Consider the following 17,395-nt stretch of genomic DNA (forward strand, 5'->3'; position numbering starts at 1 on the left):
TGCAGCCGCAGGAGGGACTTGCTGGGGACCATTTGTGAGTGGGAGCGGAGGGGAACTGGGCTCAGTCAGGGATCGCCTTTGCCCCAGGCTGCGAATAGAGGGACAAGGCTGTGACCCCCCGGGCACTGCACCTCTGCCCCAGGCGAAACCATCAGCATCTCCCAAACGGAGCACCCCACAACCCAGAGCCTGCATCCGCCTTTGGGCTTTTGGGCAAGAGGAGCAAACGGCTAGGAGGAGTGACCGGGAGGGGATAATATCCCTCTACGTGCTCCAAGGTCCTTCTGATGGTGCCACGGTGCCAGGGCTGGGATGGTGCAGCCCCCACGGGCAAGTTGCACCCTCGGGGGAAGGCAGACAAGGCTTCCCCATCAGCCTGGGGACAGCCCTCACCATCGCCCACGAGCAAAGTACCCTGCATCCCTCCACCCTGGGAGTATGTGCTTTGTGACCCATGGCTCTTGGCGACGGCAGGATTCTGGGGGTCTTGAGGGAGTCCCAAAGCCTCTGGGAATCTTTGTCACCATCTGTCCCAAGGGATGGTGAAGACTCAGCATCCACTGTAACATCCTTCCCTACAGTCTGCCTCTTTGAATAATTTTAGCTTTCTTTTTCTGCCCTGCTGGCACCCAAACAAATCTCGTGCCCCAGTCCGGGTGAGGCTAAAATGATAAAAAATGGTCTGTTTCCAGGAATAATAAAGGAAGCTTGAGAGAGGTCAGCTTATAAATACTTGAACTGCAGGAACTGTGACAGCAGAGGGCTCTGGGATTTGACAGAGAAGCGAAGACGAGTATACAGAAACAGAAAACTGAAAACAGAAACTGGCCTCAGAGGCTGGCGATGGCGACTTGCTGTGGGAGCAGCCTGGCAGCAGCCCGCAGCCGGGGTTGCAGCCGGGGTGTGACTCAACACCGGTGTCCTGCGGCAGGGGGTCAGCAGCGCAGAGGAGTGGCTGGGGGAGGGAGAGGTGCCCCCATTCCAGGAGGCTTCTCAGCACTCCAGGGGGAACAATATCACAGCTGACAAAAGGCGGTTTTGTAAGCGCTAATCGGTTTCTGCCGATGACACAACCAAGCGACTGCAGCTGCAGTAGCTCTTTGCAGACCCTTCTCTTCCAGCTCTGTCCAATTCATTAGCAGTAAATGACGGCTCCTTTCCTTCCGCTGACCATCTCAGGGCTTCCAGATGGAGGAGAGAGCTGCCTGATGCAGATCACATCACGCCTCCCCACCACCCCTGGGTGCTCTGCACAGTGAGCGAGACAGCACCACGTGGACCACCGGCCCTGTGGCTTGTTCCTTGCAGGCGTCAGGCTGGAGAGCAGAAGCTGTGAAGTTCCTATGAGCAAAGGTGTCTCTTGCTGCTGTTAGACACAAAGCTTTCTTTCTGCAGCCACAGCCTTTCTCACCCAGCAATGCAGCACCAGCAACCAATGTTTGTCATTTCCCCATGCACAAACTAGCATGTGAGTTGCAAGCACAGAGGAACATAAAACACCTACTGTTGGTTTCTGCATGACTTATTTCCATGGCAAAAAGCCATAATTTGGTTTTGCTCTGCGGCAATTCAGCCGAAAGCTGGAGTCACTTCTTGTTCTGCCATGCACCTCTGCCCAGAGCTGCTCAGACTTACCCGGGGAAGGCAGAGCTGCTCCTGCCAGGGCTTGCTATGAACCTGGCAAAATCCAACACCCTCCCCGGTACCCGTGTCAGCACTTACAGAGTCTTCGGCCCCAATAAAAGCACACCCTCGGCCACTCCGGTGGTGCCTCTGCCCAGCTGCAGGGTGAGCCGACAGCACCAGTTGTAACGGGGTTGTAAGGCAGGATAAGACCATGCAGGGAAGCAGGAGTGCAAACGAGATCCTGCCTGGGGGGGACAGGTGTGCAGAGGGGAGATCATCACCAGTGCCAGGGCCCCGAACCTTCTTCCTCTCCCTGCCAGAGATGAGCTGGTTTGTGGAAGATGGTGCCTCCACTGCTCTCACTTGCAGCTGCAGGGGAGATGAGCAGGGCTTTTGTACTTCTGGGGATGAAAATCCAGGCCTGGGAGCCCACCCACAGGCCTGAGCATCCTCTCTGCAGTGGAGGGGGGCTCTGGCTCCAGCTGCACGCCCAGGCTGTGGCAGGATGTCAGGAAGCCCCAGGTCACCCCTCTCCCTGCAGAGCTGATGCTGTTCCCGGCTCCCCAGGCAGGACCTGCCCCAAGCCAGCAACCTGCTGAAGCTTGAAAGTCTCTCCCATGCCAGGCAGGTTCTCCACCACTCTTTTCTCACCTTTTTGGCCAGAAAATCCATCCTGGGCTCAAGGGAGCTTTTGAAGGGAGAGGTTCAGGCTGGCAAAATGTCTCTGTTGTGGCAAACCACCTCTTCCAGTGAACTCCTTGCTGCCCTGGGGGCTGAGGTTGATGTGGCAAAAGACCCTCCTGCCTGCAAAGAGCCTCCAAAGCAGGGTGAGATCCTGCCATTTGACTGCTTTGTGGAGGCCTGTGGCTGTTAAGGTGACTGTGAGGAGTCAAATGCCTCACCAGCCTGGTGGCCTTCAAAGATGAGACGGCTGGCCAGGCAGATGAGGGCAGAGGAATGAGTGGATGTAGTTTATTTTGATTTTAGGATGGCTTCCATAACATCCTCATAGGCAAACTGGTGAAGTATGCATTAGATAAATGGCAGTGAGAGGGACTGAGAACTGGCTGAACGGCTGGGCTTGGAGGGTTCTGATCCATGGCACAAAGTCCAGCTGGAGGCCAGTTGCCAGTGGGGAACCCCAGGGATCGATACTGGGTCCAGTACTGTTTCATATCCTAATGACCTGGATGATGGGACAAAGTGCACCCTCAGCAAGTTTGCAGATGACACGAAGCTGGCAGGAGCAGCTGACACACCAGGGGGATGTGCTGCCATCCAGAAGAATCTCATTAGGCTGGAAAAATGGGCTAACAAAAACCTCATGAAGTTCAACAAGGAGAAGTGCCAAGTCCTGCCCCTGGGAGGAACATCCCCAGGCAGTAGTACACGCTGGGAGCCAACTGGCTGGAAAGCAGCTTGGCAAAAAAGGACCTGGAGGACACAAAACGGGACTTGAGCAGCAATGTGGCCTTGCTGCAAAGAAGACCAACAGGCTCCTGGGCTGCATTAGGAGGAGCATTGCCAGCAGGTTGAGGGAGGTGATCCTTCCCCTCTGCTCATACTGGTGAGACCACTGCTGGAGTGCTGGGTCCAGTTCTGGGCTCCCCAGTATGAAAGACATAAGGTCATACCGGAGAGAGGCCAGCAAAGGGCCGTGAAGATGATTAAGGGAGAGGAGCATCTCTCCTAGGAGGAAAGGCTGAGAGAGCTGGGACTGTTCATCCTGGAGAAGACTCAGGGGGATCTTGTCAATGTGCATCTGGGGAGCGAAGTAGATGGGGTCCAACTCTGCTCAGTGGTGGCCAGTGACAGGACAACAGGCAACAGGAAATTCTCTTTAAACACCAGGTAAAACTTTATTACTGAACACTGAGCAGGTTGCCCGGAAAGGTTGTGGAGTCTCCATCCCTGGAAACAAAGTCCATCTGGACATGGCCCTGGGCAGCCTTCCCAGCTGACCCTGCTTTAAGCAGCGGCTGGACTGGACGATCTCCAGGGATGCCTCCAGCCTCAGTCTCTCGCCGGTCCACGTTAAGCAAAGCACTGTGGGACTGGTAGGGGCAGAGCGCTTTGGGTGGCACAGAGCCCGTGGTCCAGCCACCCCTTGGCTCCATGTGCTGCAGTTTACCAACCTTTGATAAACATCTCGCACATAACAGCACGAGCATGCTATGGAGCCTGCCCGGGTTTCTTTTCCAGAGTTGCATAATCTTAGGCAAACATTATGTCTTTTGCTATACAGACACACAGGGAAAACCCCTCTAGTTCAGATAAATAGTTCCCCCCTTTGTGGCCATGCTACTTGGCACATTTTAGTTTCCTTTTGATTTGATGAAATCGAAAATGAACACTGAGTCAGAGTTCAACACACTTGGCTCCAATCTGAACATATCCCATTCTTTTTTTCCTTTTCCTTTTCTAATTCCCTTCAGCTATTTCACTTTCGTGACATCCTCTGTCATCATTCTGGAATTTCCACTCAGGCTTCTCCCGGCTGCCTCCAGGACTCCCTATTAAAGGGAGCTGAATCCAGCTGCTTCAGTCTGAGCCGCATCTTCCAGAGCTTCTGGTCCTGCTCCGAGTGCCCTCACCCAACACCAAGATGAAGATCTCTGCGGCCGTTTTTGCTCTTCTCCTCATTGCAGCCTCTTGCTCCCAAACTTTCTCTGGCCCAGGTGAGTCCTGCTTTTTTTATATGTGAAGGAAGGACAGATCTGAGCCTTCATTATCATTATCCCCTGGCAGATAACTGGGAATTTTTCAGCATTTGTACCACTCTCCACTCTGCACTGAAATCATCCATCCATGCATCCATCCATCCATCCATCCATCCATCCATGCATCCATCCATCCATCCACCCATGCATCCATCCATCCATCCATCCATCCATCCATCTCTCCTGGGCTCGCGGTGCCTTATTCCTGGTTATAGTTCAGGGACTTCAGCCTCTGCCCTGGGGCTGGGGGAGGTGGGGAAACAAAGCTCTGAGCAATGACTGGGTGGGAATCTCCCCCAGCACCTGACAATACCGTTCCTGGCATTGGACCAGATGATCCCCAGTGCCCATTTCAACCTTAATTATTCTCTAATTCACCTCTCTGTTTCCTGCCAGCACAGCTCCCTCAGCTGATGGGCTTGCTGCTCCCGACATGCAGCCCAGCACATGCTCACGTTTTCTCTCCCTGCCTCTTCCAGTTGGATCCGACCTCCCAATCTGCTGCTTCTCTTACATACGCCACAAGCTCCCACAGAAGCTCATCCTGCGTTCTTACAGCACCAGCACCAGTTGCACCCTGCCGGCCATTGTGTAAGTACCAGCGCTGACTCCTGGGTGTAGACAAGCTGGGACAGTGCGGGGACAGCCGCTGTGGGGTGCACGCGGGTGTGCAACCATCTCGGCAGGGTGGCTTTGGGCACGGGGGTCTGTAGGAACAGAGCAGGGTGAGGGGAACCCCAAGGGAAAAGGGCTTACGTGGGGACTGCTGAGGATGCTCTTGTGGGGACACCCAGGGATTTTTCTGCAGGAGTTGAGGAGGCAGGGTGGGAAAAGGGGTGGGAGTTGGGGAAATCACAGCCAGCCACTGGTTTCAACAGCAGCTTAGGGCAGAGGGGAGAACCTCTTGCAATGCCCCAAAGCTGGGATCTAGTGTCTCCTGGATGCAGGTCTGAGCAGAGATCTAATATGTCTCATCCCTGTTCCATAGGTTCATCACAAAGAAAGGCCGCCAAGTCTGTGCCAATCCCAGCGACACCTGGGTTCAAAGTTACCTGCAAAACTTGAAGCAGAATTGAGCAAAGCAAGATGGCAAGTATAGCTGCTGTCATGCACGAGTCGCATTATCCTGAGCTCCTGCGATGGAGCAGGACGCTGGGGCAACAGGAGCTGCAGGAGCCCACATCATCTGCAGGCTGCTCCAAGGGACTGCTGGAAGGGCACCAGGAGACATCTCATGTCAGGGTGCTGCTGCTTGCACGGACCAGTCTGCAACCTCATCCCTCTGCCCTGACACTTCTGCCCATGGCCTGGGAAGCCCATGGGACTGCACCTCTATTGTTCTTATTTTAAATTATTTGAGAAATTATCATATGGCATAGGCAGTACTTTCTTCTGTGGACAATAATGTTATTTATGGGAGGGTGGCAGGGAGGGTATTTATGGGAGAGTGGCTCAGAGTCTCAGTGTTGGATGATGAGTGGCCCAGGCTTACATATGTGAAATCATGATTCTAAAGAATAAAGAATTTGGATGAAACTTCTTTTTTTCCCTTTTTTCCCTTCCCTGTGGTCTTCACCAGTACAGAGACAGAACCTCACCCTGAGCCCATCGGCACACTGTATATGGCACATGATGATGGGAAATCTGGGTTTGAAGCAAAACGATATAGTTTCCATACTGCAGACATATGAATATCCTCTGACACCTCAACCTCCACCACATACACCCCTGCCTCCCACATCCTCTACAGAATTGGACATGTTTATATGCACATATGAGCCTTATACATACATGAATGCAGTCTCCACACACCCCAAGGCACATCCTATATGCTTGCTTGCTGCTCCCAGCCCCACACACCGCACCCCAAACTGGTCCCTGTTTATGCTGCGTGTGCAGCGGGGCGGTGATGGGACACATTGCTGCAAGGGGTAAAATCCTGCCAGAGGCTTTGCAGGGGGAGAAGGGAGAGCGGCTCATGGTCAGATGGGAGGAAGCAGAGGGCACGGAGCTCCCGCAGTGCTGGGGCTGCCCTGGGAGCTGGCAGGTACCCGGGGCACAGGAGCTGCTCATCCGCCCTTGTGCCGAGGGTGCTGGGGCCCGGAGCAGGGCCAATTCCCTGCCTGTACCCACCCCTCCTAGCCATTTCCACCAGCTGAGCAGCAGTGTTTCCCAGCACAGAGCCCACCAGCACCCACATGCACGCTGTCAGCAGCCCTGTGGTGTATCTCCTCCCACATATCTGCTCCTCTGAGACATCACCCCATCTCTGCCCGCCAGCCCCTGTGCGCAGCTGGATCCTGCCGGGCCCTGACAGTGCTGCCTGGGAAGGGGCAGGAACCCCAGCCTTCTTTCTGACCACCCCAACAGGGGTTGTTCCTCCCTTTCCCACCAGTAAAATGAAGGGAAGGGTTTGGCTATGCTGCAGGGGTAAAACAGCCACCAGCAAACCTGCTTTCTCCTGGCTGTAGTCATTCCTGGGATGCGCCTTTGCATGGGAATGTGAATGGGCGGGAGTAGGTCCCAAGGGTAAAAGCACACTGCTGGGCACAGCTTGGCCCTGCAATACTGCTCAGACTTCTCTGCTTCTGCACACTGAGAAGAAATGTCCCCAACAGCATGGTCACCCAGAACTGACCTGGCCTTGCAGTGATTCTGTTCCAGTTGGTATTTCTTCCTCCTAATGCAAAAAAGCCTTTCTCTTATTGTTTCATTTTTTCCTACAGCTATAGGTCACACTTGGCAACCCTGAGGCTGGGAAAGCACCTCCTCATGTCTTGTGATTTCCCTCTCATCTTGTGTTTTCCTGGCTGGAAATCTGGCTGCAGGCAGGAGGGCTCACGGAGCACCCAAGGAGCAGCAGCCCAGCAAAGGGCAGACCCAGCCCAGGCACCATGCTGTGTCCCAGGAGATGGTGCTGGTGATGAGGGACCACGTGGAGGGCTCCCCTCCAGCTCCATGGAGATGTCTCCTGACTGCTCTGCTGCGAGGGTGATTTGGGAGAGGCACAAGCTCTCACTCACCCCTGGCAGGGTCCCTGTGCTTGCCTGGCACAGCAGGGTCCTAGCAGAGAGGGTCAAGTCCAAGCAGGGACAAGGTGGGTCAGCATGTTTGCAAAAATCACGTCCCAGTCTACGGCCAGGGATTGCCATCATGGGGGAGAGACAAAATCTGCAGAGGTGTATCCTGAGCAGCGCTTCCCTGCTGTGCCATGGAACACGGGAGCAAAGACTGGCCACTGCATGGTGGGGTAGATGGACAGGAGCTGCTGCCCGCAGGTGGAGAGGTGGGGAGCCCGGGAAGGGAGTGTGCTGGGGTCTCCTACCCTTGAGAGCATCCCGACCTCCCCATGCCTCCTGCACACTCAGTCGCCTTTTGTGCCGAGAAGCAGAGTTTGGTGCTGCAGAGGAACTGCGGGAGCCCAAAATAGTCCCTGATGTGGGGCTCTGCGGATTGCAAGGGGACAGAGGATGGATGTCGTGGGTGAGAGGGAACATTTGGGTGGTCTGAGGTTTGCCCCAGGCCTGGGGTGCAGGGGACAGGCTGGAGAGGCAGGAGGACTCAGTGCTGCAGCTGGCTCTTCTCCGGACAGTCCCTGGCCAGGAGCCCAGGCACATGTGGGAATTTCCTTCTCCAGCCTTTCTGGTTTCGGTTTCCTTTCTGAAGGTCCCGGTGCAGCAGCCAAACCAGCCTGCTCCAGGAGCCCTGCTGCCCCTGCCCCAGACCCATCTCTTCCCCTGTGTCAGGTGCTGTGAGGGCATGGGGCTCCCGTGCCTGCCCACCCTGCCTGGCTGTCCCTGCCGCCCACGGGGATGGGGGTGGGGGGGGGCAGCACCACGGTGGGGGTCTGTTAGAGCGAAGGAGAAATCACAGCCCCAGGGGTCAAACATGCCGGGAGCTGCCTGCCCGCAGTCCCTCGCCTGCTGCCAGCTCTGGGCAGGGGAGGGCAGCCGGGAGGGGACACTTGGACAAGGCGGGAGAGCTGCTGTGGGGACAGGTACTGCTGAATCCAGAGGATGTACCAGCTGCTCTCGACGGTCCTGTCCTGAGGCCCGGGCAGCTCCAGCCCTTTTGTGCCTGCTGCGCAGAAATCTGCCAGAGATGGCCCAGCTGCAGATCATTCCCTGGCCCAGCATTTACAACACCTTCTCCAGGTCAACTCTGACAGCCCAGCACTCCCTTTCCTGCAGGTTTCTTTGCTCTGCAAGCAGTTCAGGGGCATCTGTGCTGCAAAATGGGGTGCAAGTTGGGATGGGCTCCACCATGAGACTGCATGGGGGACATGGGGCACAAACAAGTGTGGAGCCAGGTATCAAGTCTTAAGACGCAAGTCAGGACTCAACAAGGCCAAGTGGTTCACCACCCAGATCTGAGCTGAAGGAATGACAGTCCAGCCAAGAGGCAAGGGAAGAGTTCAGCTTCCCAGTTGCCCGCTGGAAGGTCACTCAGCCATCAGGCTTCTCGTGTGCTTACAGAAGTGGACAAAAGCCAAACCCAGCTGCTTCCATGGAGCCTGGCAGGTTGACTCTGCTGGACCCCATGAACCACAGGCTTTTCCTTCACTACCTGCTGCTCAGAAGGCACCCAGAAGGTCAGAAGACCCTCATGGTGCCATGAGCAAAGCATCAAGCCTGGTCCACAACTGGATGTGCTTAGATGGGACCTGGTATCCCGGTCCTCTGTGGTCTTTTTGAGAGCATGAACCCTGTGTCTGTTCCCTTTCTCTCAGTGAAGCTGGGAGAAGCCCTGGGAAGAGAGGTGAGCCATGCAGACCATCAGACCCAATGGCTGGGCCCTGTTCCTAACCCAATTCTGTAGTTTACCCCCTCCATCAGCCGCTTCAGGGCAGCCGTCCCCTCCTCCTGCTCTCGGCGGTTCTTTGCAATATGAGGAGTGCAGTTGTGGTTATTTCTAGCTGATGTTGCTGAAGCACCTACTGTATTAAGGGATGTACATCCTGCCATGACCTTTCCCTGCAGCTCTTTGATAGCTGATGGTTTGAACTTGGCCTCACGGCTCTGCCTCTTTGAGTTTTGTCTTTCTAACCTACACTGGCCATGTTCTGGCAGTTCCACATCACTCAAGAAGCCTTTCTCCTAAACCCACCCATTTATACCACCCATTACCAGGACTTCCTTGTGGAGCATAAGGACTGGCTGGATCATAGCTGAGCACAAACATCGTCTGTATGTCTGCTTAGCTCCTGATGGGAACATGAAGGTCTCTCTGGTTGCCCTTGCTGCTCTCCTTGTTGCTGCCATCTGCTCTCAAGCCTGCCAGGTGAATCCCCCTCTGTCTTTGGGTTGGGTTTTCGTCTCCTGGAGAAAGAAGGGCTCATGATGGTGACTTGTAATGCTTGAGGAACAGGCATGACCTGCTCTGACTCCTTGGTCTGGAGCATGGCCTGCTGGGAGTGCTTGTTCTTTACTGGCCATGCCCATCCATGTTGTGTCCCCTCCTGGTCATATGGATTCAGTCCTGCACCCCAGATCTCTTCCAGTTGAATGCTGCTTTACATGCACTTGGAAGAAACTGTCCATGAAACATGTGAAGGACTATTTCTCCACCACTAACAGGTGCCAGCAGCCAGCTGTTGTCTAGGTACAGGCTCTTGCCCATGCAGGAAGCCTTTGGCTTTGGGACCAAGAGTGGAGCTTGTCAGGGTGTTATCTGGGATTGGCCATGACTCAGTCCTGGCAAGGAGAGATGCTTTCCAGATGACTGAGAAGGACCTGCCCATGCTGATACTGGGATGAGCCCAGTGAAGGGAGGATGGGAGGATGGGAGGTTATTCCTGGTATCCTGTGGGGTGGAGCCACCCCCACACAGCTGAGAAAGTGCTCCCAGGTGAAGTGGTTGGTGTGCTGCAGAGAAATGCCCAGAAGGTGCCTGCCCTAGGATACACCAACCACACGCTCTGCGGTGGCCACTTGGGTCTGTGGTCCTTCCCCCTGCCTGTGGGAGCTAGCAGCAAGTTGAGGCAGAGCCAGGAGTCTGGCCCAGGGATCTTCTCTGGTTTCTCTGCACATCCCCTTGGCTGGCTGCCTCTGCACCAGACAATGGTCACAAAAAGGACATTTCCCAGCCCCAGTGTGACTGGTGCAGCTCTGCAGTGGTGCATCCCTTCCTCATCACAAAGGTTTCCTGGTCCTGCCCAATTCCCAGCTTCATCACCATGAAGAAACAGCGGGTCTGTGCTGACCCTGATGGCAGCCAGGTGAAGGCATTTGTGAACTTTTTTGGGACACACTGAGATGGCCACCCCTATCTAGTCCTCCAGTGCTCCAGCTCCAGCCCCTGGGATCCCAGGGCCAGCCCCAGCTTCTTCCACTCCTCTTGCACAAGAACAATTTTGGTGTTGTGGACTGCTCACCTCTCACTTGTTGTGGTCCTGTGGGAGCGCCAGCCCCATCAGCCCACCTCACCCAGCCTGACTCTGCAAAGGCAACCTCGTGCCTCAGTTTCTCCTTCTGTAAGAGAGGGATAGCAATGCTTAAAAGTTTTCTGAGAAGTGCTCAAGGGGTGACTGTATGAAAGCAAATGAACATGAGCACTGTTTGATTATACTCATGTTCAGGAAGACCTGGCTGATGTTGTATCTCCTCCTTGCTTCCCTCCACTGCCAGGCTGTCTCCTGGGTCCCCTTGCCTCCTGCCATAGCAGACTGACAGAGCTGCTTTGCCGGGATGCAAAACAAAACCTTGTACCTCTCCTCTCCCGCTGAACTACCTTTCCAGCCTGCAGACCATTTGGGGTCCTTTGAGAGTTACTCTGGGGCATCCCTCATATACCCTGAGGGAAGGGGCATTTCAGGTGTGCTGCTGACTAGCAATTTTCAGCCTTATTCTGTAGACATGGTTTCATCCTTTCATTAAGGAATAAAACCTTTAGCTCAGAACGCCTGTCTCCATCACTCAGCTTGGACATTGATGCACAGGCTTCTCCTTCCTGCCCACCCCCAGCAGAGTGGTGGTTTTGGGACCCCCAAACCCTGCTCTCCACAGTCCAGACCCCTGGATGCATAGAGGAAGGTGTGGGGACCCAGCCATGAGCCTGCTGTGAGCCCCAGTTTGGGATGGAGCTGGGCCCTGACTCCCTGTGGAGCACGATGCCCCCCATCTCCTCCTGCCAAGTCTTTGTTCACCCTGCAAGACTGCTGTCAGGGTGGGCGGTGGGGCAGCACCCCTGGGCCCCAGCCCCTGTGCCTATAAATCCCACTGACCCAACAGGGCTCTCCCCATCCCAGACCTAGGCGCTGGGATCCCCTCCTCCACTGCATCCTCCCTCTCCCTCCTCTGCCCCGTCCTCTGCTCCCAGCATCCCAGCTCCCTGCCTCTGCATCTCCTTGATGCCCCTCTGCCCTCTGCACCCACCTCCACTCCCCTACAACTTTCCTCCCCATCCCCAGGGACAGCCACCCTGTCCTGCCTGGGGCTGTGCCGCCTTGTGCCCCATCACCAAGCATCTGGGACCACCTCCAGCCCTGGAACCCCTGGGGTCCTCTCCATCGCTCAGCACCTGGGCAGCATGCAGGCAGGATGCAGGGACAGGATCAGTTTGGGTTGTGGCACCAGTTCTCGGTGCACAGACGTCTCAGGGCTCCCTCCATTGCCTGCTCTCCCTGGGAGGATGCTCTGACAGCTCAGCCCAGCAGACCGGGGTCCACCAGGGCTTCAAAGGCCCCTTGTCATGGCTGGGGCTGGCCCCTCCTCTCTGGGGACCCTCATCCTGGGCACTGAGAGCCTCCCCTGTGCCTTTGGGCTCTGTGAGGTCTCTGCACCCATTGCCTGCTGCTGGGAAGACAGCCCCAGGCTGCCGAGAGCCCCCGGGGCGGCGGGTGAGAGTGGTGGCCTTGGGTCCTGCCAGAAATAGGGACATTGAGGTAGTTAATAAGGAACTGCAATAGGAAAGGGTGATCAATAAACAGGGAGACCTGTGGAGAGGTGGTGATGAGCAAGGGGAGAACAGGAGACAACCTGAACATTTGCAGACCACTGTGGCACCCGTGGGCTTGAGGGTGTTTTACAGACACTATATCTCACACTGGTTTGCTTGCCCCTAATTATGGGGGATCATTTGTTGCTAGCAAAGAGAGAGGCCTCAGAAATTACTCCCAGGGGTGACGAGTAGCTCATTTCATGGTGGAAAGTGTCCTGGGAGGTGAAAATTTGATATGTACAAACTGCCAGGTGTGGATACACTTGGCCAAGGGACGATACAAAAGCTTCTGAGCTTTTGCTTCAGGCAGCTCTGATGGAGACAGCCTGGAGATCAAAGGTCCCCGTCCCCCCGCTGCAGAGCTTCAGCAGCGGAGAGGTCAGCCCAGCAGTCTCATTCTCTCCCCACAAAGACATCAGCTAGTTTTAAGTGCAAACCATAGGCTGATAAAGTGCTTTTGTCGGTTTTACTTCATGCAAAAGTTCTCTTGTGCTTTTTTAAACCAAATTCAAGTTTCCTTCTCAGAGCAGCTGAAGAACAGCAGAAATTGTTGCCTGTCTTTTGTAGTAAACCACTAACAGAGCATACCCAGAGCTGAGCACAGCTCAGGCTGCATCCCTGGAGGAGCCTGGGGATGTGGTCCAGGCTGGCCAGTCCCTGAGCTGCCCTCCTTTGAGCTCACTGCAGCAACACCAATGCACCCCCTGCACACCCCCCGCCGTGATTTCCAGACATCCCTTTGCTGAGCCCGCAGTGGCAGATCCAGGGGGATCTCCACCAGCTCCTGGCCTTGGCTACTGATATGATGGGGGGAAGGTCTGGGGCTGAGGACTGGCTCTGCGGCAGCACAGAGTTTGGGGGGAGCAGCCCTGGGAGGTGCTGGAGTCTGGTGGGGTTGCTGCTGCTGTGGTGCTGGGAGCAGGGAGGCGATGCAGAAGGGAATATTTTTAGGGCTAAAGAGGCTGAGGCATTTCCAGCTGGGAAGCTGGGGTTCTTCCCTTGCCTCTCCCAAAATGGTTGCAGTGGGGTCCTATTGGCCCCGATTTTCCAGGCAGGAGGGGAACAACCTCTTCCAGAACTGACATAGAGAGAAAAAAATCTTTATTCTGTGGCATCAGCAAAAGACAGCATTTTGAGAACAAGGCTGAACAATGTGGTTCCACAATGAGCATCCTGTAAGTAACCAGCGTACCACTTCCTCCACGGAGGAGACAAATCTCACTCACAGCATCTACCATACCAAGGCAAAACTCAGGCAGCTGACTTGGGAGTCAGCCTGGGTTTACATGACAGCACTTACACCTAATTTTGACAGACCACTTCCCACAAATAGCTCTGGAGATAAAATCCCCCTCCCATTCTAGCAGCGGAGGCACAAGGAGGGGACAGTTTAGCCACATGCCACATAGCAGGCCACGCTGAGACGGGTCTGCAAGGCCAGGAGGTTCCCAGCATCACGGCTGCCCATAAGGGTGGCGAAATTATCACGGGTAAGTTACACCTTTGCAAGACAAAAGGAACTTTGGGGTCCCAAGGTGGCTCAGCGGGTCCTGGCGCTCAGCAGCAGGATTTCTATGTCTGTACCAAGACTCTGCTGGATGGTCTTGCAGGACTTCTCCAGGGCAGAGTCCTCTCAGCTCCCAGCGCTCACTGCAGCTCCAGGGTGTTCACGTATTCCTTCACCCAGCTGGCATCAGGGTTAGCACAGACCTGCCGGCCCTTCCTGGTGATGAACCTGTCAAGTCAGGCAGCGAGGTGTTACAGCCCCGAAGGGGAAAGGGACATGAGGGCCTTGAGTGACCTCCTGGGCACATGCGACCTGCCCTGTGACCAGGGCTAGCTCCCAAGGGGGTCATCTCCCCTCCAGGCTCCCATCCCACAAACCCCAAGCATCAGGGGGCTGCAGAGTCTGCTAAAACAGTGAGGGCAGGGAGAGATTGATCTCCCTAGGAGAATCCCTCCATGCTCAGATGTTCCTGGCTGTGTTCAGTGTGGAGGTGAGCCCAGATGCAGCACGTGGGTGGCTGGCATATCAGGTGCAAGTCTTGCAGGTGGCACATTATGTGCATTGGGCTCCTCACCACTGGGAGGTCCTACACAGGAACCTCCTTCCAACACCTTATTCCCAGCACCAGGATGGTTCAAGGAGATCACTTATTTCTCAGCTGAAGAGGATCAGCACTCACAAGCTGCACGTGAGACCCATGGTGGCTTCCCCCTTCCCTTACTTCAGGTATGGTTCCTCACACCACCACTGGCCCCGTTGGCCATGAAGCAAAGAGCCCAAAGGTTGGCAGAGCCTTTCCCCAGAGCCCGGAGCAGGAGCTGGTACTTACACAACTGCTGACTGTGAGCACTTGCCGCTGGTGTAGAAATAATCCTTCACATGACTCTGGGGCAGCTTTCGTGAGATGTAGCTGAAGCAGCACACAGTTGTGTCAGCCCCAACTGGAAGAGATCAGGAAAGACAGCATGAGTCTATCACTCAATAAACTGCACATTCCCCAGCCAAGAGCATGAGTAACCATCCACTTAATCAGCTGTGGAACCCTCTTCTCTTCCTGTTTCCCCAGAAAGTTGGCAAGAAATTGCTGTGAACACCAAAGCTTAATTAAAGTAATTGCTAGGATTGCTTGTTAAATGTTTTGCACTCGCTTCCAATTATAAAAATCCCTACATCCACCCTGGGACCACTCCTAAAGCCCAGCAACAAAATCAGGAGAGGTGAAGCCTGAAAATTTTGATACTTATCAGTAAAATTCATCTCTAAATAAAAGGATGCTAGAAAGGAAGACCAATATCAAGACAGCAGGAGAAGCTATTCACACAGGTTTCCAACCTTTGCACCTAACTTTTTCCAGTTGTCCTTAAAATTACTGCCAGTCAGAGCAAAAATCCTCCCCAAGAGAGCAGAGAGGGATGCTGTACTCACTTGGAGCAGGAGAGACCTGAGAAAAGAGGGCAGCAGCGAGGATGATGGAGAGGCACACTGCGGAGACGTTCATTATGGACAGAGATGAGTTGTGAGGGCAGAGGCAGGACCAGAGCAGATTCCTCCCGTGTGTCTGGTGTGAGGTGCTGGCTCAGCCCTTGCTTTTTATAGGGACAGTGGCCAGCTCCGTTAATCAGATTTCAAGACAAACACTTGGAGTTTCCAAAGCGTAACAGAGCTGATGTCATGGTACCTTTGCCTCAGAAATGCTGAAAAAAAGGAAGCAGCAGGTCTAGGAAATACCAGAATAGCCTCTGTGTGAGGAGAGATAAGTCTGAGCAAATCAACACCCATGTGAGGGTTAAACTGACCACGACAGGATATGAAACCATGAAGGTTCACACTTCGATTCACCAACATGACAGCAGTACTCAACAAACCCATTTCACCCTCCTCCCCGAAGGGCCAGCAGGACCTCAACCCAATCTCCCTTTCAAGAACCCAGGCCCTGAGGTGCTCAGACTCTCAGAATGGCTTGGGGACAGCAGAGGTCCAGCCTCTGGGTCTGGGATGTGCACAGGGGGGATGCAGGCAGGCAGCATGGGCAGCAGGCATGCTCTGAGCTCTGCTGCCTGTGCAGGCAGCAAGGATGGCTGGTACACTGGAGACTGGTTGTAGATCTGGGCTGGCAGTCTTGGCATGATAAAACACAAAATCCTCAATGCTCCGGTATGGAGCTCAGAACATCCAACCCCCTCCTAACACACCCCAGCATCAGCCAGGAAGGAGAGCGCTTGCCTGGGAAGCCCAGCTCGGTGGTCTGACTCTATAAATACCATCTTTTCCCAGAGACACGGGGCAAACACCAGTGCCAGCATGGGTTTTGGTAAAAGGTGTGATGCAGAAGGCAGAGCAGGAGGTTCCCCTGCCCGAGGAGCTGCAAGGGACCAGCTCGTGTCCCCTTGTGCACACTCACAGTCACGGGGTTCATGACGTGACGTGCCCAGAGCTCCCCAGCACTGCCCTGGCCACGAGGTGATGGGCTCCCCAGGACGTCCCAGGGAGCATTTCCCCTTTTTCCACCTCTCTCTTCTCTGCAACAGGCACCAAATTTGCCAGCTCACAGTGTGTGGTTTCTCCGGGTATTTCATGCCCAGCTCCCAGTGACAACTGCTGTTCATGAGGCATCACAAACTCATCTCCCCGGGATTTCCTCGCTGCCCCGCAGCCCCAGTAGTGCAGCAGGGACCGCAGTGCTGCTCTGCTCCCACTCTCCTTCTCCCCCACCACACCGCGTGGGTCCGTGTGGGGCCCTCGGAGACCTCCCTGTGTCTGGATGTATTGGGGCTGCCTCCCCAGTGTCCCCGTCACCGCAATGTCCCCATGGGTTGGGACCGGTGTTGCAGGAGGGTCTCCACGGGCCATGCTGAGGACCCTGCTGGGGTGGGCAAGAGGCCATGGCTTTCTGAATTCATCCTCTCAGGAGCCATCCTCATGGTGGTGTCCTGGGGAGCCTGAGGGCTCCTGCCTTCAAAAGCACGTGAAGGACCTGGAGCTGAACCAAGCGACTGACGCCACCGGGTTGTCACAAACATGCAGTGGTGGCATTTGGGGGCAGCACAGCAACATGCTAGCAGGTACTCAGGCTTTGCAAGGGACAGAATCTCAGCTGTATTTTGCCAAGGGACATCCCACTCCCAGAGATGGGGAGAGGGATTATTTATTGCTTCTCCCATATTGAATGTATTCCAGTATTGCAATTAGCCTCTTGTTCTGCCTAATTTATGGGCTCATGCCCAGATCCACGTGGGGGTGCACAGCAAAGTGATGTGTCTCAGCCTCGTCTCCTCGCTACAGCAGCAATTGCATTTTGTACTGAGCCTTGACCAGTCCCTGCTGCCCCAGGGCTGATCCTGGGGCTGGGACTTCTCTTTTAAAGGAGCAGTAACTGTAGAAATAAAGTTTTTACATCCCCACCACCTGCCTCACCACACGGCCCCGCACACTCCTGGGCTCCAACATGCAGCTCCTGGGCTGCATCATTTCCTTGTTGTACTTGGTGGGGTTGCAGTCACTCATCTCCCCTTTCTCTGCCATCAGAGACTGTCCTGCTACAGGACATGCGAGTGAACCTGTTTTGGTGTGCCCAGATATGCTGGCAGAGGAAGGAACTGTTAGT

General features: G+C 54.9%; 2 protein-coding genes across 2 annotated transcripts; one reads left to right on the forward strand and one right to left on the reverse strand.

The window, feature by feature from the left end:
• Positions 1–4,184: 4,184 nt before the first annotated feature.
• Positions 4,185–5,846, forward strand: LOC129215305 (C-C motif chemokine 4-like). Its single transcript, XM_054848128.1, has 3 exons — positions 4,185–4,304; positions 4,826–4,937; positions 5,335–5,846. Exons 1-3 carry the CDS (start codon positions 4,232–4,234, stop codon positions 5,420–5,422), a joined length of 273 nt encoding a protein of 90 aa, XP_054704103.1. The 5' UTR covers positions 4,185–4,231; the 3' UTR covers positions 5,423–5,846.
• A 7,532-nt stretch (positions 5,847–13,378) lies between these two features.
• Positions 13,379–15,465, reverse strand: LOC129215066 (C-C motif chemokine 5-like). Its single transcript, XM_054847631.1, has 3 exons — positions 15,217–15,465; positions 14,621–14,732; positions 13,379–14,019 (listed from the first exon to the last, which is right to left on the reverse strand). Exons 1-3 carry the CDS (start codon positions 15,287–15,289, stop codon positions 13,932–13,934), a joined length of 273 nt encoding a protein of 90 aa, XP_054703606.1. The 5' UTR covers positions 15,290–15,465; the 3' UTR covers positions 13,379–13,931.
• Positions 15,466–17,395: the final 1,930 nt, after the last annotated feature.

The sequence above is a fragment of the Grus americana genome, chromosome 19 (assembly GCF_028858705.1).
Source record: "Grus americana isolate bGruAme1 chromosome 19, bGruAme1.mat, whole genome shotgun sequence".
Taxonomy (NCBI): Eukaryota; Metazoa; Chordata; class Aves; order Gruiformes; family Gruidae; genus Grus; species Grus americana.

Excerpts from the sequence above, each read along its gene's own strand:
- LOC129215305 (XM_054848128.1), top strand. The coding sequence starts at position 4,232 with ATGAAGATCTCTGCGGCCGTTTTTGCTCTTCTCCTCATTGCAGCCTCT. Across the intron at positions 4,305-4,825 it reads CCAAACTTTCTCTGGCCCAG|TTGGATCCGACCTCCCAATC; the intron begins GTGAGTCCTGCT and ends TGCCTCTTCCAG. Across the intron at positions 4,938-5,334 it reads TGCACCCTGCCGGCCATTGT|GTTCATCACAAAGAAAGGCC; the intron begins GTAAGTACCAGC and ends CCTGTTCCATAG.
- LOC129215066 (XM_054847631.1), bottom strand. The coding sequence starts at position 15,289 with ATGAACGTCTCCGCAGTGTGCCTCTCCATCATCCTCGCTGCTGCCCTC. Across the intron at positions 14,733-15,216 it reads TCAGGTCTCTCCTGCTCCAA|TTGGGGCTGACACAACTGTG; the intron begins GTGAGTACAGCA and ends GATCTCTTCCAG. Across the intron at positions 14,020-14,620 it reads TGCTCACAGTCAGCAGTTGT|GTTCATCACCAGGAAGGGCC; the intron begins GTAAGTACCAGC and ends CTGACTTGACAG.